At 40.7% G+C, this 23,675-nt stretch overlaps 1 protein-coding gene across 3 annotated transcripts in view; it reads right to left on the reverse strand.

Moving 5' to 3' along the window:
- Nucleotides 1-543: 543 nt before the first annotated feature.
- The window catches only part of LOC123771903 (ecdysone-induced protein 74EF), a 38,763-nt gene continuing 15,631 nt past the window's right edge, over nucleotides 544-23,675 (reverse strand). The window contains exons 1-6 of one of the 3 annotated variants that reach the window (XM_069337743.1): nucleotides 19,940-20,318; nucleotides 18,646-18,789; nucleotides 15,121-16,179; nucleotides 14,336-14,410; nucleotides 4,649-4,868; nucleotides 544-2,213 (exon numbers count right to left, since the gene is read on the reverse strand). In XM_069337743.1, coding sequence (XP_069193844.1) covers nucleotides 2,132-2,213; nucleotides 4,649-4,868; nucleotides 14,336-14,410; nucleotides 15,121-16,179; nucleotides 18,646-18,751 — 1,542 coding nt within the window. In that variant the 5' untranslated portion in view covers nucleotides 18,752-18,789; nucleotides 19,940-20,318 and the 3' untranslated portion in view covers nucleotides 544-2,131. Of the gene's footprint in view, nucleotides 2,214-4,648; nucleotides 4,869-14,335; nucleotides 14,411-15,120; nucleotides 16,180-16,654; nucleotides 17,344-18,645; nucleotides 18,790-19,939; nucleotides 20,319-23,675 lie in introns of those variants that run through there. The other 2 variants (XM_045764685.2, XM_069337744.1) reach the window with 2 other exon arrangements.

Genomic DNA, 23,675 nt, shown 5'->3' on the forward strand with positions numbered 1-23,675 from the left:
GTGATGTGGGTATTCATGGTGGCTTCTTCTATTCTTATGTGGATTGCTTCAAGAATTTGTAATCTTCTTACATCTTGGGTCAAAACGAACCATATATATCTCGAACCATGGACCCCACGCGTGTAAGGCTCTCTCTCTCTCTCTATTATATATATATATAAATATATATATATATAAATATATATATATATAAATATATATATATATATAAATATATATATATATATATATATATATATATATATATATATATATATATATATATATATATATATATATGAAGATACATCTTCATATATATATATATATATATATATATATATATATATATATATATATATATATATATATATATATATATATATATATATATATATATATATATATATATATATATATATATAGGGACCCATAGGTACTGTAGGGACCCATAGCCTCAGAGATGAGAATAAAGAGTATTCAGAGAAGACACTAGATTCTCCATGAACGGTTGAGTATTTTCTTCTCCTAACCCCCTACTTTTTATTATTATATACAATATGATTTATTTTATTTATTTTATTACATTGTGTTACAGTTTACAGAAAACACACATATATAACAATCATTTTTCGAAGTCCTAATCCAGCTCTGCAGAGGCGGGCATGTGGTCAAGATTCAGCAAGCACTTCCTCTCTGGACAGCAACACTGAGGCGCTGGGCAGGAAACTAACCATTCTTGGGTGTCTAGTTTCACCCACCTCCTTTAGGAACTTAAGTGCACATTTACCTCAGACCCCCAGGGTCTCAGAGCCTATTGGGATCAACCTGTAACAACGTTCTAGGTCCCTGTACTTATTAGTTTTCTGGGTCTTCCTGAAGGTGGCCACCCCGCCTCTCTCAGCAGTACTGAGGTAGATAGGTATCAACCAATGTAGACACACACGTGTAGTCCGACACGACCTGTCTACCTTCCCTCCATGGCTGAAAGGGTGACTCCATCTGGGCATTTTTGGATGTTGTCAGGTCTGCACAACTGAGGTTCCCTTTGTGCTGGACACCCAGCTGTAGCCAAACTTCTCTTGATGATGTCATTGACTGCTTCATGTCTGGCAATCTTTTCCTGTGACTTACGACAGATGAGACCATGACTGCCGTATTGGTTTGCCGACGCATAGCCGCAGATACACCGGTGTTCGGTGGAGACAGGGTTGACAAGGCGCAAGGCAACACCAATACTTACTGTAGGGTGCCCAAAGCAGAATTAAAGATAGCCAAGAAGAAGTCCCCAGCATGGGGAGCTTGCACAATGAGGAGGCGTGCTTTGTCCTTCTCAGTAGCTGTCTCTAGCATTGCTGAGGCAATGGGGTTAATGATAACTATTTATTATGTCAGGAGACAGGCAGCCTGTACTCACCTAGTTACCTAGGTGCTTGTGTATACATGTTAGGTTTATATCGAGGTCCCCCAAAGGTCGAGCTACTAACTCCTCCCAGGATGCAACCATGCAACAAGCTGTCTAAGTCCCGGTTACCTATTTACTGCTAGGTGAACAGAGACATTTGGTGATAGGAAACGCCTCCAACCCCTTCTGTCCCGCCCGGGATTCGTACCTGGATATCACGATTGCGAATCGAGATCGACCCCGACTATCCTATTTGGCCTGTTTGCAGTCATTCGAAAAAGTTGGACACGGTGAAGAGCCTGCAAGAGTGTCAACCTGGCTGATTCCTTTAGCGAATTTGGGATCTTAAATCCCAATCTTTTGGGATTTAAGTCTCTTAATTAGGTCCTCTGGCAATATTTCTTTCCCTAATTCACTCGTAGCACTGATTGAAGATAAGAACACAGGCAATGCTATCTGTGTCGCCTTGCGTGTATCTATACCCCAGAGTCTAACTGGGAGCGTTGCTTGGTCACATTGGTTGCTTGGTCGCATTGGTCCCATTGGTTGCTTGGTCCCATTGGTTGCTTGGTCCCATTGGTTGCTTGGTCGCATTGGTCCCATTGGTTGCTTGGTCCCATTGGTTGCTTGGTCCCATTGGTCATCTTTTAGGGAGAGGTTCAATGCTTTCACAGCTGTTGCTTTTAGGTGTGTGTTATTGTTGATTTTGTGGAACATATATATATTAGGTTGCAGTAAGTGTGATTTCTACACTCGTGCTTTTATACCAAACTTGTAAACAAGGCGTTTTGATTTAACCATTTCCAGCGCCTCGGTCGTGTAGTGGTATCTGGAAGGAAATGAATATGAATTTTGAGAAATACAATTTGTATGGTAAACTTATACTTTTCATTCAGAATAATATATTGTTGTATGAGAGTACATCATTGGAAAACAAAAAAACATACTGATGGTATTTACAATTTAAGGATATGTTTATATGTATGTACTTAAGTATGTATTTATGAATGCATGTATGTATACTAGTTGCTGAGCCTATTGGGCTCTATCATATCTATATTTGAAACTGTGGATGGAGTCAGCCTCCATCACATCACTGCCTAATGCATTCCATTTGTTAACTACTGACACTGAAAAAGTTCTCTTTAATGTCTCTGTCACTCATTTAGGTACTAAGTTTCTACCTGTGTCACCTAGTGCGAGTGCCGCCCGTGTTAAACAGGCTGCATCTACCCTAACAGTTTTCCTGAGAATTTTGCATGTGGTAATCATGTCTCACAAAACTCTTCCGTCTTCCAGCAACGTAAGGTTTAATTCCAGTAGCCGTTTCCTCGTAACTCATTCTTGTCAGTTCTGGGACTGGTCTGGGACACATGGATTTTCTCTTAATTGGTCTTGAGCGTGACCCTGCTGGAGCCGCATACTCCAGGATGGGTCTGACGTATGTGATATAGAAGGTTCTGAATGATTCCTTACGCAAATTTCTGGCCAACCTAGCATATACGAATGAAGATATCCCATTGATGTGGACTTCAGGAGACAAGTTTGGTATGATATCGACCCCATATCTTTCTCGCTATCTAACTTCTGAAAGATTTCATCTCTCATTTAGTTTCCATTTGTCCGGCCTCCTGCTCCCTATGCTAATGTTCCAGCCCGTCCTCCTAAGGTTCTACAACGTCAAGAAAACGGTCAATTTAAAGTGACCTTATCCTAAACACCCAGAGGACCCAAAACAGAAAACGGGACAGTTCGTTACTTTCGTGAGCCGCTTCCATTTTCTAGTACAATAATTTTTGGCCTTATGTAGCGCATACGATCGAAATGCGACGTTATTTGTAGGAGGACAGGTTGAATTTTCAGTAATTTGTATTTACTTGAGTTAAATTCAAGTAGCTATTTGATTGACCATTCTTTCACTTTGTTCAGGTCATCTTGTAGCCTCTTGCGCTCTTCTTGATTTAAACCTTCTCATAATGTTTACATCATGAGCAAACATTGAGAAGAATGAGTCTATTCCGTCTGGAAGATCGTTATATATGAGAAACAGGAGAAATCCTAGAACTGAATCCTTCTTTTGTTTTGTCTAGTTTTTGTTGCCTGGTCTTAGAATTCTACTAACTTGTGATGGCAAGATTTACCATTCCTTCACCCGTGCTGGTCGTGTTTTGCAAAGTTCCTTCTCCAAATGTTCCATTAGTTTATGCTCACAATCTTCTACATTACCTAGCAGGGTATGCAAGTTAAGGACACCGGCATGTAATTCAATTCTTCGTGCTTGTCTCCATTTTTGTATGTTAAGATTACATTAGCTACCTTCCAACTTTCTGGTAGGTCTCCTGTTTCCAGTAGTTGACTAAACACAGCAGGAACTGGCACTCATACTCTTCTGTTCCCTCTTTTAGCATCCATGTGAGATTCTGTCTGGTTCAACAGCTTTTTCACAGCCAGTTCCAGCGGATGCTTTCTCACCTCATCTACGGTACTCTCAACTTCCTCCAGTGCTGCTTGGTATAACCCTCTCTCTCTTAGTTCAGGCACTTCTTCCTCTATTGTGAAGACCTGAAATGTCTTAACCTAAAAATTAACAATACTCAAATTATGAGTCGAGGAGATGGGAAATTCCTTCGTGTTCACATTGACGAGCTGAATATCCATTGCCATATATAAAATATAACCAAAAAGTTTATAAAACAGTATAGGCATTTTCTCCAAAGTCAGATACTGAGTTATCAACCCTGCACCCAGCGTTATTAACCACGTATTATTCAACGATTTACCTATAACTCACCTATGGTATCTGTGCAAGGGGATTTACTACACAAAATTTCCTCCGACTCCTAATTACGCAACATCAATCATCATCTAGAACACACTCCAGTCCATCTGTAACTGTAAAACTGTGAACTGCAGTGTTCATCCTGATCTTAAGTGCTTGCTAGAGGGCTGTAATAGAACCCATTGGACACCCTCGGTAACCAAAAGACGGCCAATCTCCCTCTTCCTTAAAGCAGTTTATGTCTAGCTAGCATTATTGGGTAACGAAGGAGTTAGTTACCCAAACGTTACCATTCCTTTGGGTAACGAATGGAAGTTTGAGCCCATTATGTGCTTCTGTAACCCTTTCCACTACCGCCCACAAGATGGGTATGGGGGGTGCATAATAAATGAACTAAACTAATGCCAGCACATCTCTCGATACAAAACCCACACCCTGACACACCCTTACAAATACAAACATACCCACTGTACCAAGTGACGTACCTCATAGCCCGGCTCATCTTCTCATAATTCATATAAGGGTTGTTTTTCACCGCCCCCCACAGTTTGCCCGCCTTCTGCGGATCAACAAAGCGGAAGATCCCGTTTTCTTTGTCTTGCCATTCCACGACGGACGGGCATGTGGTAGGGTCGTGCAGGAGGCTGGAGATGAACTCCCAGATCTTAGGTATCTTCTTAGACATCAGGTGCTGCTTGTCCCCTTCTGTCACGCAACACAAGAGAGAGAGAGATGTAAGTTGTGGCTGCATGCTAGGAGCCTACTGAGAGAGAGAGAGAGAGAGAGAGAGAGAGAGAGAGAGAGAGAGAGAGAGAGAGAGAGAGAGAGAGAGAGAGAGAGAGAGAGAGAGAGATTATTATAAAGAGCTTAGCAATAAATTATAATTACATATGTAAACTATTATTCAATAAACTCTAGCCCGTCCCACTTTTGGGACCGGCATGTAGGCATCCTAGTAAGTTGTGTATGTATATGTATATGTATATATATGTATATGTATATGTATATATATATATATATATATGTATATATATATATATATATATGTATATATATATATATATATATATATATATATATATATATATATATATATATATATATATATATATATATATATATATATATATATATATATATATATATTTCAAAATGAATACGAAAACCATTGATAAAACAAACATCTTGTTTAAAATGCCAACATGTGATGGTCTCCAAAGGAATTTAATTTAAAATCTGTCTTCTTTAGCAGCTAAAACATTCATTCGAATATCACAGACTATTTTCTGGGTGTTACTACTATGTGCGTTCACTGCCAGGAGTGCACTCTGCCTAGCTGATGACGGGATCACTATAGGCCGTGCTACATGGACATTTTGTCCAGAGTAAATGAAACGTAACTGAATCTACAACAACAACAACAACAGCAGCACTCTGCGAGTCACAGTATATAAGTCCACTGTCTTTGTCTTTTAAACATTAAGTGGCAAGGTATATATATATTTTTTGAGATATATACAAGAGTTGTTACATTCTTGTACAGCCACTAGTACGCGTAGCGTTTCGGGCAGGTCCCTGGAATACGATCCCCGCCGCGAAGAATCGTTGTTACAACCAAGTACACATTTTACTGTTGAGTTAAACAGAGGCTACAGTTAAGGATTTGCGCCCAGTAAATCCTCCCCGGCCAGGATACGAACCCATGACAAAGCGCTCGCGGAACGCCAGGCGAGTGTCTTACCACTGCACCACGGGGACTAATTAACGAATTTTGTATAAGAATATAAGAACATAAGAACAAAGGCAACTGCAGAAGGTCTATTGGCCCATACGAGGCAGTTCCTATTTATAGCCACCCAATCCCACTCATATACATGTCCAACCCATGCTTGACACAATCGAGGGACCCCACCTCCACAATGTTACGCGGCAATTGGTTCCACAAATCAACAACCCTGTTACTGAACCAGTATTTACCCAAGTCTTTCCTAAATCTAAACTTATCCAATTTATACCCATTGTTTCGTGTTCTGTCTTGTGTTGATACTTTTAATACCCTATTAATATCCCCTTTGTTATGTCCCTTCACCCACTTGTAAACCTCTATCATGTCACCCCTAACTCTTCGCCTTTCCAGTGAATGCAACTTAAGCTTTGTTAATCTTTCTTCATATGAAAGATTTCTAATTTGGGGAATTAACTTAGTCATCCTACGCTGGACACGTTCAAGTGAATTTATATCCATTCTATAATATGGCGACCAAAACTGAACTGCATAATCTAAATGGGGCCTAACTAGAGCAAGATATAGCTTGAGAACCACACCAGATGTCTTGTTACTAACGCTGCGATTAATAAATCCAAGTGTCCGATTTGCCTTATTACGAACATTTATGCATTGATCCTTTTGTTTTAAATTCTTACTAATCATAACTCCCAGATCCCTTTCGCAATTCGACTTCGCAATCTCAACACCATCTAGCTCGTATCTTGTAACCCTATCATCATTACCTAACCTCAGAACTTTACATTTATCAGCATTAAACTGCATCTGCCAATCCTTCGACCATTTCAAAACCCTATCTAGATCAACTTGAAGTGATAGTGAGTCCTCCTCCGAATTAATTTCCTTACCGATTTTCGTATCATCGGCAAATTTGCAAATGTTGCTACTCAAACCTGAATCTAAATCATTTATATAAGAACATAAGAACATAAGAACAAAGGTAACTGCAGAAGGCCTATTGGCCCATACGAGGCAGCTCCTATTCTATAACCACCCAATCCCACTCATATACTTGTCCAACCCGTGCTTGAAACAATCGAGGGACCCCACCTCCACAATGTTACGCGGCAATTGGTTCCACAAATCAACAACCCTGTTACTGAACCAGTATTTACCCAAGTCTTTCCTAAATCTAAACTTATCCAATTTATACCCATTGTTTCGTGTTCTGTTCTGAGTTTATACTTTTTATACCCTATTAATATCCCCCCGGTTATGTCCATTCATCCACTTGTAAACCTCTATCATGTCACCCCTAACTCTTCGCCTTTCCAGTGAATGCAACTTAAGCTTTGTTAATCTTTCTTCATATGAAAGATTTCTAATTTGGGGAATTAACTTAGTCATCCTACGCTGGACACGTTCAAGTGAATTTATATCCATTCTATAATATGGCGACCAAAACTGAACTGCATAATCTAAATGGGGCCTAACTAGAGCAAGATATAGCTTGAGAACCACACCAGGTGTCTTGTTACTAACGCTGCGATTAATAAATCCAAGTGTCCGATTTGCCTTATTACGAACATTTATGCATTGATCCTTTTGTTTTAAATTCTTACTAATCATAACTCCCAGATCCCTTTCGCAATCCGACTTCGCAATCACATAAGAACATAAGAACAAAGGTAACTGCAGAAGGCCTATTGGCCCATACGAGGCAGCTCCTATTCTATAACCACCCAATCCCACTCATATACTTGTCCAACCCGTGCTTGAAACAATCGAGGGACCCCACCTCCACAATGTTACGCGGCAATTGGTTCCACAAATCAACAACCCTGTTACTGAACCAGTATTTACCCAAGTCTTTCCTAAATCTAAACTTATCCAATTTATATCCATTGTTTCGTGTTCTGTCCTGTGTTGATACTTTTAATACCCTATTAATATCCCCCCGGTTATGTCCATTCATCCACTTGTAAACCTCTATCATGTCACCCCTAACTCTTCGCCTTTCCAGTGAATGCAACTTAAGCTTTGTTAATCTTTCTTCATATGAAAGATTTCTAATTTGGGGAATTAACTTAGTCATCCTACGCTGGACACGTTCAAGTGAATTTATATCCATTCTATAATATGGCGACCAAAACTGAACTGCATAATCTAAATGGGGCCTAACTAGAGCAAGATATAGCTTGAGAACCACACCAGGTGTCTTGTTACTAACGCTGCGATTAATAAATCCAAGTGTCCGATTTGCCTTATTACGAACATTTATGCATTGATCCTTTTGTTTTAAATTCTTACTAATCATAACTCCCAGATCCCTTTCGCAATCCGACTTCGTAATCACAACACCATCTAGCTCGTATCTTGTAACTCTATCATCATTACCTAACCTCAGAACTTTACATTTATCAGCATTAAACTGCATCTGCCAATCCTTTGACCATTTCAAAACCCTATCTAGATCAACTTGAAGTGATAGTGAGTCCTCCTCCGAATTAATTTCCCTACCGATTTTCGTATCATCGGCAAATATTATAAACATATTATAAATGCACCCCAGTGATGCACCCCATCACCCCGTGATGGGGTGCATCTATCGAGAGCTGGGGTTGTTGCTGTTGCGAACTCGCTAGAAGAAGTGGTTAGAGGTGTTTGTTTGGGTTTAAACTGTTAGTAGATAGAGGTATGGGAATTGATTTGGAGGAAGGAGGTAATAAAAGTATGTGTTTGTGGGAGAAAGGAATTGGCAAAACGATCAGGGAAAGAGAAGGTCCGCAAAATAACAATTCACTTAGGGTATATTACACTAACAGTAGAAGTCTAAGAAATAAAATTAACGAATTAAATGCTCTTGTCTGCACAGAAAAAATAGATATTATTGCACTTACCGAAACGTGGATGAATGTAGAAAATAGAGAACTATTAGCTGAATATCAAATATATGGATTTAAACTATTTCACACAGATAGATATATTAGACGAGGAGGTGGAGTAGCCATATATGTTAGGGACAATTTGAAATGTAGTCTCAAAGAGGGAATCAAAACAGAGCCACACACAGAAACTATTTGGATTGAATTAAACGAAAAAGCTAATAATATTATAATAGGAGTAATATATAGGCCACCAAATTTAGACAGAATGGAAGCAAAGCATCTATGGGATGAAATATCTAGAGCATCTAGATCTAACAGTATTTATGTCATGGGTGACTTTAATTTTAGCGGAATAAACTGGTTGAACAAAACAGGGAATAGTGAAGCAGAAGATTTTCTAGAATTAATTGACGATTGCTTTCTTACGCAACACATTAAGGAACCAACACGGGAAAATAATATTTTAGATTTAGTGTTAACTAACAGGGAAACGCAAATTAATGACATCGAAATAGGGAGTGAGCTAGGGAGCAGTGATCACAAAGAAATCAGATTTAGCATAGAATGGAATAGACCAGTAGGAGAAAATTCTGTTAAAGTGCCAGATTTTCGAAAAGCTGATTTTAATAGCCTAAGAAATTTTTTGGGTCAAATTGATTGGAAAGGCTTGGGTATGGGGTGTGGGCCGGTCTTGGAGCGAGACATGAACCCAGCGATAGGTGACTTAAATGGGGATTTCGATGTGGATTCAATATATAACTTATTTAAGAATATTCTAAACAAAGCACAGGAACGTAGTATACCATACAAATTGAATAGATCGTATACTAATGACCCAAAGTGGATAACAAAGAATTTGAAGAACCTTATAGGTAAAAAGAGAGCTTGGTACAAAAGGATTAAAAATGGGGAGGTCACTTTAGAACAGGAATTCGTACAACTGGTTAGAAATGTTAAAAAAGAGATAAGGAAAGCAAAAAGAAACTATGAAGTTCGCATAGCAGGGCAAGCAAAGACAAATCCTAAAGGGTTTTTTCAGTTATATCGTACTAAGACTAGGGAAAGGATAGGTCCATTAAAAACTGAGACAGGTCAAATAACAGATAGTGATGAAGAGATGAGTAGTATTTTTAATAAATATTTTGTATCTGTATTTACTAAAGAGGAACTTAACAATATGCCTTCAGCCGAACAAGTCTATGTGGGTGGGGACGAGGACAGGTTGACGAGTTTAGCAGTTACCAGGGAGGATGTTCTTAAACAAATAGTAAAACTCAAACCAAACAAATCCCCAGGGCCGGATGAAGTGTTTGCTAGGGTGCTTAAAGAATGCAAAGAGGAGCTTTGTGACCCACTGTCAACCATATTTAATAAATCAATAGAGTCAGGCAGAGTGCCAGAGTTTTGGAAAGTTGCTAATGTGATACCAGTTTTTAAGAAAGGAGATAGATCACTTGCGTCTAACTATCGACCAATTAGCCTAACGTCTATTGTGGGAAAGTTACTCGAATCTATAATAGCAAATAAAATTCGTCTTCATCTTGAAAAACATAAATTAATAATTGAGTCGCAACATGGTTTTATAAATGGCCGTTCATGTTTAACAAATTTGTTATCTTTTTATTCTAGCATTGTTGAGGCAGTTGATAGTGGTGGGGATTGCGATGTTGTATACCTTGACTTTAGCAAAGCTTTTGATACAGTGCCACATGAAAGACTGATTAAAAAAATAGAGTCTCATGGTATTGGGGGTGCTATATTAAGCTGGATTAGGGCATGGCTATACCAAAGGAAACAGAGAGTTAGTATAAATGGAATCAAGTCAGAGTGCGAAAATGTTGTAAGTGGAGTGCCTCAAGGCTCTGTCCTGGGACCTCTGTTGTTTATAATATATATAAATGATTTAGATTCAGGTTTGAGTAGCAACATTTGCAAATTTGCCGATGATACGAAAATCGGTAGGGAAATTAATTCGGAGGAGGACTCACTATCACTTCAAGTTGATCTAGATAGGGTTTTGAAATGGTCAAAGGATTGGCAGATGCAGTTTAATGCTGATAAATGTAAAGTTCTGAGGTTAGGTAATGATGATAGAGTTACAAGATACGAGCTAGATGGTGTTGTGATTGCGAAGTCGGATTGCGAAAGGGATCTGGGAGTTATGATTAGTAAGAATTTAAAACAAAAGGATCAATGCATAAATGTTCGTAATAAGGCAAATCGGACACTTGGATTTATTAATCGCAGCGTTAGTAACAAGACACCTGGTGTGGTTCTCAAGCTATATCTTGCTCTAGTTAGGCCCCATTTAGATTATGCAGTTCAGTTTTGGTCGCCATATTATAGAATGGATATAAATTCACTTGAACGTGTCCAGCGTAGGATGACTAAGTTAATTCCCCAAATTAGAAATCTTTCATATGAAGAAAGATTAACAAAGCTTAAGTTGCATTCACTGGAAAGGCGAAGAGTTAGGGGTGACATGATAGAGGTTTACAAGTGGATGAATGGACATAACCGGGGGGATATTAATAGGGTATTAAAAGTATCAACACAGGACAGAACACGAAACAATGGATATAAATTGGATAAGTTTAGATTTAGGAAAGACTTGGGTAAATACTGGTTCAGTAACAGGGTTGTTGATTTGTGGAACCAATTGCCGCGTAACATTGTGGAGGTGGGGTCCCTCGATTGTTTCAAGCACGGGTTGGACAAGTATATGAGTGGGATTGGGTGGTTATAGAATAGGAGCTGCCTCGTATGGGCCAAAAGGCCTTCTGCAGTTACCTTTGTTCTTATGTTCTTATGTTCTTAAACAAATATTATAATATATATTATAAACAACAGAGGTCCCAGGACAGAGCCCTGAGGCACCCCACTTACAACATTTTCCCACTCTGACTTGACTCCATTTATACTAACTCTCTGTTTCCTTTGGTATAGCCATGCCCTAATCCAGCTTAATATAGCACCCCCAATACCATGAGACTCTTTTTAATCAGTCTTTCATGTGGCACTGTATCAAAAGCTTTGCTAAAGTCAAGGTACACAACATCGCAATCCTTACCACTATCAACTGCCTCAACAATGCTAGAATAAAAAGATAACAAATTTGTCCATTTGGTCCGGGAGACATCTCCCGTCACGCAGGGTGCAGTCGCACCTCCACAGATCTCCAGTATCATCTATTGATACTGGTGATGGCTCAAAAGGGCCACCACTTACGAGCTATTCATGCCCCTGCCACCTTTTGGGTTGCTTCATCTTCATCTTAACACATTCATAAGGGAGACATCTCCCGTCATGCAGGGTGCATTCGCACCTCCACAGATCTCCAGTATCAGCTCTTGATACTGGTAATGGCTTAAAAGGGCCACCACTTACGGGTTATTCATGCCCGTGCCACCTTTTGGGTGGCTTAATCTTCATCAATCAATCACGTCTCCTCACGGGAGACATCTCCCGTCACGCAGGGTGCAGTCGCACCTCCACAGATCTCCAGTATCAGCTCTTGATACTGGTAATGGCTCAAGGCCACCACTTACGGGCTATTCATGTCCGTGCCACCTTTTGGGTGGCTTAATCTTCATCAATCATCAATCTGTAGTTACCACCAACAACACCCTGCTTCAGGGACTTCTACACCTCGCCGACAAGTTGGCGGGCAACGACGTCCACATCATCAACCAGCTGCTCACCGCAAATGGATTACCGACGGTGACCTCCCAGCTCCTCCAACAGTTGCCGGCTCGACGTCCTAAGGTCTGACCCCGCAACACGCCACCCACCCTGGCTGCCCGTGCCAACGAAAACATCACATCCGAGGACGACGACGGACCACCCGAAACTCCCACAACCATTACCAGGAGGCTCTCCAGAGCCACCACCGACGTCGACGAGAATGGCCTTGCGACCAACGACAACGAAGACAAAAGTACTTGCCATGTGCTCTTCATTCCGGCCAGCTAGTTCAGTGGCAACGAACACACCAGAAGATAATTGGCCCACATATATAACAAGAAAATCAGTCAGAGCAAATACCCTCACCCTATATATGTCCACGCCAACACCATGAACTCCTCTACTGACCTCACCATACTGAAGGATACCGCGACCCAGAATTCCACCGCAAATTCCGCAAATTCCCAAACGGACAAATGCAATTCCTCGAAAAGGAGGACGATTCTGATGGTACCAAACTACCGAGGTTGTTCTGTTCAAGTATAAAGTCCACATTAAACTGCACATTAACTGCCTTGCACATTAAACTGCAACCTGGCGACCAAGCCTCCTGCGGGTTATAAACTGCGAGCGACCATGAAGATCCCATCCATCCACAGGTCTACAGTATCAGTTAGTGGTACTGGTAATGGCTCCAAAGAGTATCCACTTACGGGCTATTCATGCCCGTGCCACCTTTTAGGTGGCTTAATCTTTATCAGTCAATCAATCGAGCAATCATCAGTATAATTTCAACAGTGGTTCAGTACAGACGCTCGAGAGTTACCGCACATCTTCAACCTCAAGAATGTAGCACTCGACGTGTACAGTTCCTACCCGAAGACGCTTTAGCTTCGACATAGAGCAGACAGCCAGACTCCGGCCGCCTCCAGCTTCGAGGCTCTCGTCCCGCATAGAGCTCCGCGACTCTGGCCTCACTCAACTCTGCTCCGCTCCAGGCTTCTACCACACTGCCAACAACCGACTGCTGTAACCATGACTACTAAATAAATATAGAAAACCACTAAACTCTGTGTATCTAATCAACCAAATAAACGTAACATAATCGTACGTTACAATACAAAAGTACTTATATTTGTGTAAAGCTTACATCTCTCCCACAGTCTCCTCTTGAGAGAAGAAAGGTACCTCGGGTAGGTGGAGGTACCGTATATAAACTGAAGGTATCGTACAGTAGGTGGAACACAAGCAGAGGCGCCACTATTGCACTCCTTACTGGAATGTGAAGTTACTGAAGCCCTGCGCATCAAAGTCAACATTAATCCAACGACAGCAGCTGCATTAGATGCATATTCCACAGCCACTACAGTGATTAGAAAAGCCGTTAAAGAATGGGACTCACTAGTGAACATTCTGCACCTACATCCGCCACCAAGATAATGTTATTAAAACACAACTAAAACAGAAGCAAAAATAGAAACAGGGAAAAAAGGAGGAAACCCCACCTCCATTTAAAAATTTGACCCAAATATCAGAGTAACAAGGTTATCGCGTATAACCGAACTCAATTACGGGCTCACCATAGCCCGTGCTACATGGACATTTCGTTCTGAGTAACTAAATCTAAAACAACAACAACAACAACGAACAGTAGGTGCGGGTAGCGTATACTGTCTCGATGAGCAGGCGATGAGTCACAATAACGTGGCTAAAGTAAGTTGACCAGACCACACACTAGAAGGTGAAGGGACAACGACGTTTCGGTCCGTCCTGGACCATTCTCAAGTCGATTGTGCATGGTCCAGGATGGACCGAAACGTCGTCGTCCCTTCACCTTCTAGTGTGTGGTCTGGTCAACTGTCTCGATTACTTACTTGGTTTAGGCGGCCTGCCAGGTTTTCGCTTTTGGGGTTTTTGGTTGTGTGTACCGGTTGTCAGCTTCACCTCACCTGGAAAGTATAGTCGTGAGTTATGGGTAGGGAAAAATATCTCCTTGGGCAACGGTAAAGAAATATACCCGCTGGTGGAGGCCCCACTCTTTCCCGGGTAAAGCTACAACCTGAGAGAAGTATTTATCCTTCTACGTATAATTAAAATGGTGACCACAGGAACAGGTCTATTAATATTCCCATTTTCGTGTCTAGGAGTAAGAGCGATATGTTAGTTAATTGGTTCAGAGTGAGCCTCAGGGTACACAATCGCCGAACTATTCTGTCTGTTCTAATCATTCCGGTATAGGCATCTTTCTTCCGAAAACTTCTCCTGGCGTTCGTTATGCTACTTTACATAAACCACACCTGACCTGACCTTCACTGTGCTACCTTACACACACCACACCTGACCTGCACTGTGTTACCTTACACATATAACACCTGACCTGGCCTTGATATATATAATGCATTGTGCACTCCAAACCTCACGGGAGACATCTCCCGTCACGCAGGGTACAGTCGCACCTCCACAGATCTCCAGTATCAGCTCTTGATACTGGTAATGGCTTAAAAAGGCCACCACTTACGGGCTATTCATGCCCGTGCCACCTTTTGGGTGGCTTAATCTTCATCAATCAATCATCTCCAAACCTGAACTAGTCTGAATAATTAGTTCACTAGACACCTCTCAGAGTGCATATTCCTGGTCTATTATGGCTACCACTTACTGTTGTCAAAGGTCTCCAGCGTCTGAGGTAGAGAGGACGGCACTGACTTGCAGAGTATAGGGAATATCTTGTTGGAGGCTGTTGGCTTAGAGCGTAGCACGCTCGAAGCTTCGGCGTCCAGGGGGCGTCTCCTGGGGTCTGGATCCCTGAAATTCCACTCGTATGGTGCGTCGTACGAGTCCATGAGGGAGGGTGATGGTTGCTGGTGAAGGCGGCCCTCAGGGTCCATGAGGGAGGGTGATGGTTGCTGGTGAAGGCGGCCCTCAGGGTCCATGAGGGAGGGTGATGGTTGCTGGTGAAGACGGCCCTCAGGGTCCATAAGGGAGGGTGATGGTTGCTGGTGAAGGCGGCCCTCAGGGTCCATGAGGGAGGGTGATGGTTGCTGGTGAAGGCGGCCCTCAGGGTCCATGAGGGAGGGTGATGGTTGCTGGTGAAGGCGGCCCTCAGGGTCCATGAGGGAGGGTGATGGCTGCTGGTGAAGGCGGCCCTCAGGGTCCATGAGGGAGGGTGATGGTTGCTGGTGAAGGCGGCCCTCAGGGTCCATGAGGGAGGGTGATGGTCGCTGGTGAAGGCGGCCCTCAGGGTCCATGAGGGAGGGTGATGGTCGCTGGTGAAGGCGGCCCTCAGGGTCCATGAGGGAGGGTGATGGTCGCTGGTGAAGGCGGCCCTCAGGGTCAATGAGGGAGGGTGATGGTTGCTGGTGAAGGCGGCCCTCAGGGTCCATGAGGGAGGGTGATGGTTGCTGGTGAAGGCGGCCCTCAGGGTCCATGAGGGAGGGTGATGGTTGCTGGTGAAGGCGGCCTTCAGGGTCCATGAGGGAGGGTGATGGTCGCTGGTGAAGGCGGCCCTCAGGGTCCATGAGGGAGGGTGATGGTTGCTGGTGAAGACGGCCCTCAGGGTCTATGAGGGAGGGTGATGATTGCTGGTGAAGGCGGCCCTCAGGGTCCATGACGTAGGGAATTGGTTGGTGATGAAGACGGCCCTCAGGGTTCATGACGGACGGGACTATAAGGTCCAGAGAGACATTGTCCCAGCAGCACAATGCTTCTAGCCCGCTATCTGCAATATTGACATCAAATATTACAAAAACGCAACAAGGAATATTTCAAGTAAATTTTACTCTCTCCGAAATATTAAAATAATTTTTTGTTTGTTCCCACACACACACAACCTCAGTGGAAACTAGAAATTCATTATAGGGTCCGTGGATAGCCAAATAGCAAATTAATTATCCACTGAAAAGCACTGTAGTGAGTAATCCTTATACTCGCTCCATTATCTCATTATCTTAATGGCTTAACTAATTAGCACTTACTACACAAGCTATAATCCTATCCCTAATTACAGGTAACAGTTCTCACGTCCTCCTATCCTAGTAGAGAAAGGTGAGGGGTAGTCACCAAATATAAGGAAGCGATATGAGAATAGACAACCACGGGAGACATCTCCTGTCACGCAGGGTGCAGTCGCACCTGTACAGATCTCCAGTATTAGCTCTTGATACTGGTAATGGCTCAAAAGGGCCTCCACTTACGGGCTATTCATGTCCGTGCCACCTTTTGGGTGGCTTAATCTTCATCTCTCAATCAATCAATCGAATAGACAACAGTACAATTTCCAGTCAAGAATGTAGCACTCGGCGTAGGCAGTTCTAATCGTCTCCAAGACGCTACAGCTTCGACACAGAACAGGCAGCAGACTAGGACCGCATCCAGCTACAACGCTCTCCCACATAGAGCTCCGCGACTCCGGCCACACTCAGCTCTCTGCTCTGCTCCAGGCTTCGTCTCAACGTCTACGACACTGCTGTATCCAGGACTACTAAATAAATATGAAACCCACTAAACACTGTGTATCTAATCTACCCAACAACGTAACATAATCGTACCTTACAGCACAATCTTATGACAAATATATATCTTGGCGCGCGCGATGTGGCAAGTGGCAAGTAATGTACGACCACTCACAGCATTCCTTAATAATTGTTTGCGTAAGCTGGAGAGAAACCTTATGGTCAGTGTGTGACACCATTATCCATGACACCTATGCTGAGAATAGGTGCCATGTATAAAGGATAAATGTTATCTATTCTTTATCCAATATCCATGGATATTGGATAGAGAACAGTCAACTTCGAGGAAAAATCCGGAGTTGGAGCCCCTAAGGCAGTTCGTTGTTGACTTCAACCTCGTTCTGGCAGCTCCAGCGACGGCGCTGGAACCAAAACGTATTGCCGTTCGCCTTTCCATTGGGAACTTTCAGCAACGTGGAGCGGTCGAGGGACCTGCTGTATGGGTAACAGCTTCTCCTCTATTTCGTCCTACCCAGGCTTTGCGCCCTGGAGAGGTAGGTCACTCCAGCCTCGACAACCAGAGCACAACTCCAGAGTATTTGGTCCACGGGAGACATCTCCCGTCACGCAGGGTGCAGTCGCACCTCCACAGATCTCCAGTATCAGCTCTTAATGCTGGTAATGGCTCAAAGGGGCCACCACTTACGGGCTATTCATGCCCGTGCCACCTTTTGGGTGGCTTAATCTTCATCAATCAATCAACTCCATAGTCTCCCGAGACTGATGGATGCCTTCCACTACTATGCTGAGAATGTCACATATATACGAGGGTGTAAACAAATAACTCAACCTACATGTATGAAAAGAAAGTGACGATATTTTGGGTCTGATCCTACAATTACTAAGCAAAACGTAATGTCTATATTCTTGGAAGAGTAACTCGGCAGGAGTGGGACATTTTAATTATTAAATTATAATTATATAAGTATATAAATTATAAGTACATAAATTATAAATATACAAGTATATGATTTATAATTGTAAGTATATAAATTATGAGTATGTAAATTATGGGTATATCAATTATGAACATATAAATATATAAATTATGAGCATATAAGTATATAAATTATGAGTTGAAATATATCAATTATGAGTATATAATTATGTAAATTATGAGAATTTCTTAAATGGTTGCGTTACAAAGGCTGCATCATGAGAAAGGTGAATATTAGGCCTAGGATGAGTAGTAGGCTTAGGGTGAGTAGTAGGCTATGGTGAGTGAGTAATGGGCTTTGGGTGACCTCAATAAGCCAAACAGGTTTTCTGTCCTCCCATTTGAATAGTAAATTAAGTTTCCGTGGCACAGTTGGCTGCATTGTCGATGCACAATTGGGGATCCAGGGTTCAATTCCCGTGCGGGATAGATATTTTTAATTTCGTTTCTTTTGACCTAATGGCTCTATTCACCTAACAGTAAACAGGCACCTGCTGTGTGTTTGTATCCCGGGGAGGATGCAAGGACCTTGGGGGGGAGGGGAGCTTGATATTAGTAGTAGTAGGCATCCATCAGTCTCAGGAGACTATGGAGTTGCACTCTGGCGTCGGCCTGGTCTGGAGTGGCCTCACCAGGGCGCAAAGCCAGAGGGGGACCTTGATATAAGCCTAAGGTATATATATATATATACACACAGGCTTCCTGTACCCGATAGCGGGAATTATTAGTAACCTACCTTGCCGATGCCGGAAGCGTTTTACAGAGTGTTGGGTGGGCGCTTGGAGCCACGCCAGTTTCTTGCCACAGGCTGTCGGCAGCCTTCGGGAGTGCAGCAACATCATTCCACCAGTCCAAACACCGGTTGGCAGTCACTTGGCTTCTGAGGATCATAGATAATCTCATGAATAAACGATAAGCAATACTGTACAGAGATAACAACGAAAGAAAGGATTAGAATAGGAAAAAGACAAATTAAATCGCAGCAACCTATTGTTTCTATGATAAAATATTGAGGCTATTGAATGGGATCTAAGCCGTGTTTCTGGACTACCATTATACACCATTTTCTCACAAATTTGATAAATTTACATTCCGGAAAAGACCTGGGTAAATACTAGTTTGGAATACAGTTTGTAGACTGATGGAACAAATTACTGGGTAATATCATACACGTGGGGTCGTGCGAGTGTTTCAAGTGTAGGTTAGACATATATAAGTGTAATATATATTTTGACTAGTGAAAGTCTAAGTTCCCTTCCAAGAGTCAATTATAATTGTCACTTCTATAATTATGCTCATAAAGATCTGACTAATCACCAGTTCCCAGCGATATACTTTTAGACTCAATGGTATCCTACCTACTAACCTCAATGAAGATTATATATAGTATTATATAAGAATATTCATAATTTTAGAAACTATATACTAAAATAATATCCTAGGGCAGGGGAGGACAAAACTTTGGTACACGTGCCAAAGGTGGCACACCAAAGAACTTTTTTCTGGCACCTAAAACCCAGTGCTCACCTTTAAAATAATTAAATAAATAAATATCCAACTGATATGAATTCCCTATTTTAACTTAATACAATACAATTTTACTAAGTAGAGCTATACCAAATAAAAAAAATGCAATAAAGACACAAACACTGGACTGAGTAATAATAATAAGAAAAGGAAAGACACAAACACTGGACTGAGTAATAATAAGAAAAGGAAAGACACAAACACTGGACTGAGTAATAATAATAAGAAAAGGAAAGACACAAACACTGGACTGAGTAATAATAATATGAAAAGGAAAGACACAAACACTGGACTGAGTAATAATAATATGAAAAGGAAAGACACAAACACTGGACTGAGTAATAATAATAAGAAAAGGAAAGACACAAACACTGGACAGAGTAATAATAATAAGAAAAGGAAAGACACAAACACTGGACTGAGTAATAATAATAAGAAAAGGAAAGAAACATGGTATTTACAAGCCATTTGTCTCCGCGATATGCTAATGTATGCCTTCTAACCTTCTTGATATTCAGTTGTGTTCTCGCTCGGCCGGTGGGCACACGTCCATAGCCTCGTCCTCTACCACCGGTGTAGATAGGATAATTATGGTACAAGTGTTGACGGTTTTGCTTACCCACGAATCTATTTTCATAAAAGTTGGTAGGTGTATGCAGATAGTGAATATTATACAAAAATTCTGAACTATGTAATTATTATGCATGTAGTGACTTGAGTTCCCCGTCCAACATGGATGATGAGCAGGTGGGTGATAACCCCACCATGCTAACACGGCGGTTGCTGCTCTCTCTCTCCCTTGTTGGGTTTGTACGGATAGAATATATGTATTATAATCAGTGATTTTCTTTTCACTTGCTACACACACACACATATTATATATATATGTATATATATATATATATGTATATTATATATATATGTATATATATATATATGTATATTATATATATATATATATATAAATATAAATATATATGTCGTACCTAGTAGCCAGAACTCACTTCTGAGCCTACTATGCAAGGCCCGATTTGCCTAATAAGCCAAGTTTTCATGAATTAATTGCTTTTCGACTACCTAACCTAACCTAACCTAACTTTTTTGGCTACCTAACCTAACCTAACCTATAGAGATAGGTTAGGTTAGGTTAGGTAGGGTTGGTTAGGTTCGGTCATATATCTACGTTAATTTTAACTCCAATAAAAAAAAATTGACCTCTTACATAATGAAATGGGTTGCTTTATCATTTCATAAGAAAAAAATTAAAGAAAATATATTAATTCATGAAAACTTGGCTTATTAGGCAAATCGGGCCTTGCATTGTAGGCTGAAAAGTGAGTTCTGGCTACTAGGTACGACATATATATATATATATATATATATATATATATATATATATATATATATATATATATACATATATATATATATATATATATATATATATATATATATATAAAATATGACCGAAAAGTAAGATTAATAATTCTAACACGAATTTTTTCGATCTTTCTTATGTTTCTTTTCACTGTTGATGGTAATTAAAAAATCAATTCTCCAAAATTCATTTTTATTTCTAGTCTGACGCGACACTTGAACGCGTTTCGTAATAACTTATTACATTTTCAAAGACTTTTAGTTTACACACACACAACTATTACTTGCAAACACTAAACAGAGTTCTTACTATGCTATGATTTAAACAGCTCTCATTTTTCATTTTATACCCGCATTTTGGGTGAGGTGATATGTTACAACAGTTTTGGATGAGGTGAACAAAACTTTCAACACAAGACAGAACACGAAACAATGGGTATTGAAGGTAAGAATGGAAGTAATTGCAGAGGGCCTATTGGCCCATATTTCTTGATGCTTCTATATTGGAGCGGAGTCTTGAAGTGGGTAGAATATAGTTGTGCATTAATTGGCTGTTGATTGCTGGTGTTGACTTCTTGATGTGTAGTGCCTCGCAGATGTCAAGCCGCCTGCTATCGATGATTTCTGTGTTGTTTGGTAAGATTTCTCTGGTGATGATTTGGTTGTAGGAAGAGATTATATGTTCCTTAATGGAGCCCTGTTGCTTATGCATTGTTAAACGCCTGGAAAGAGATGTTGTTGTCTTGCCTATATACTGAGTTTTTTGAGGCTTACAGCCCCCAAGAGGGCATTTGAAGGCATAGACGACGTTGGTCTCTTTTAAAGCGTTCTGCTTTGTGTCTGGAGAGTTTCTCATGAGTAGGCTGGCCGTTTTTTTGGTTTTATAGTAAATCATACAACTGACGATTTACCCATAAGCTACCCATTTCATTATGTATGAGGTCAATTTTTTTTTAGTTAATATTAACGTAGATATATGACCGAACCTAACCAACCCTACTTAACCTAACCTAACCTATCTTTATAGGTTAGGTTAGGTAGCCAAAAAGGTTAGGTTAGGTAGTCGAAAAAACATTAATTCATGAAAACTTGGCTTATTAGGCAAATCGGGCCTTGCATAGTAGGCTGAGAAGTGCGTTTTGGCTACTAGGTACGACATATATATATATATATATATATATATATATATATATATATATATATATATATATATATATATATATATAAATATATATATATATATATATATATATATATATATATATATATATATATATATATATATATATTAGTATATTTTGGTAGCAGTCTTTCCTGTAGACATATATTATTAAATATGACCGAAAAAGTAAGATTAATAATTCTAACACGAATTTTCTCAATCTTTCGTACATTACGCTTCACTGTTGGAGGTAAATCAAAAATCAATTCTCCAAAATTCATTTTTATTTCTAGTCTGACGCGACACGGGCGCGTTTCGTAAAACTTATTACATTTTCAAAGACTTTAGTTCACAAATACACAACTGAATAGAACTTACGTATCTCCGTTTTTATATCTACATTTGAGTGAGGTGGAAGGGGTGATGTGGCATTAACACAAGACAGAACAAAATGTGGTATTAATAGGGTATTAATTTCATCAACACAAGACAGAACAAGAGTATTAATAGGGTATTAATTTCATCAACACAAGACAGAACACGTAACAATGGATATTGAATAGAAGTGTTTGTAGAAAGCCTATTGGTCCATATTTCTTGATGCTTCTATATTGGAGCGGAGTCTTGAGGTGGGTAGAATATAGTTGTGCAATAATTGGCTGTTGATTGCTGGTGTTGACTTCTTGATGTGTAGTGCCTCGCAAACGTCAAGCCGCCTGCTATCGCTGTATCTATCGATGATTTCTGTGTTGTTTACTAGGATTTCTCTGGCGATGGTTTGGTTGTGGGAAGAGATTATATGTTCCTTAATGGAGCCCTGTTGCTTATGCATCGTTAAACGCTTAGAAAGAGATGTTGTTGTCTTGCCTATATACTGGGTTTTTTGGAGCTTACAGTCCCCAAGTGGGCATTTGAAGGCATAGACGACGTTAGTCTCTTTTAAAGCGTTCTGTTTTGTGTCTGGAGAGTTTCTCATGAGTAGGCTGGCCGTTTTTCTGGTTTTATAGTAAATCGTCAGTTGTATCCTCTGATTTTTGTCTGTAGGGATAACGTTTCTATTAACAATATCTTTCAGGACCCTTTCCTCCGTTTTATGAGCTGTGGAAAAGAAGTTCCTGTAAAATAGTCTAATAGGGGGTATAGGTGTTGTGTTAGTTGTCTCTTCAGAGGTTGCATGGCTTTTCACTTTCCTTCTTATGATGTCTTCGACGAAACCATTGGAGAAGCCGTTATTAACCTATTAATACTCTTGTTCTGTCTTGTGTTGATGAAATTAATACCCTATTAATACCACATTTTGTTCTGTCTTGTGTTAATGCCACATCACCCCTTCCACCTCACTCAAATGTAGATATAAAAACGGAGATACGTAAGTTCTATTCACACACCATTTGGTCACCACTTGGTCCGGGAGACATCTCCCGTCACGCAGGGTGCAGTTGCGCCTCCACAGATCTCCAGTATCATCTTTTGATACTGGTAATGGCTCGAAAGGGCCACCACTTACGGGCTATTCATGCCCGTGCCACCTCTTGGGTGGCTTAATCTTCATCAATCAATCAGTTCTATTCAGTTGTGTATTTGTAAACTAAAGTCTTTGAAAATGTAATAAATTTTACGAAACGCGCCCGTGTCGCGTCAGACTAGAAATAAAAATGAATTTTGGAGAATTGATTTTTGATTTACCTCCAACAGTGAAG

This window comes from Procambarus clarkii, chromosome 38, assembly GCF_040958095.1.
Source record: "Procambarus clarkii isolate CNS0578487 chromosome 38, FALCON_Pclarkii_2.0, whole genome shotgun sequence".
NCBI classification, from domain to species: Eukaryota; Metazoa; Arthropoda; class Malacostraca; order Decapoda; family Cambaridae; genus Procambarus; species Procambarus clarkii.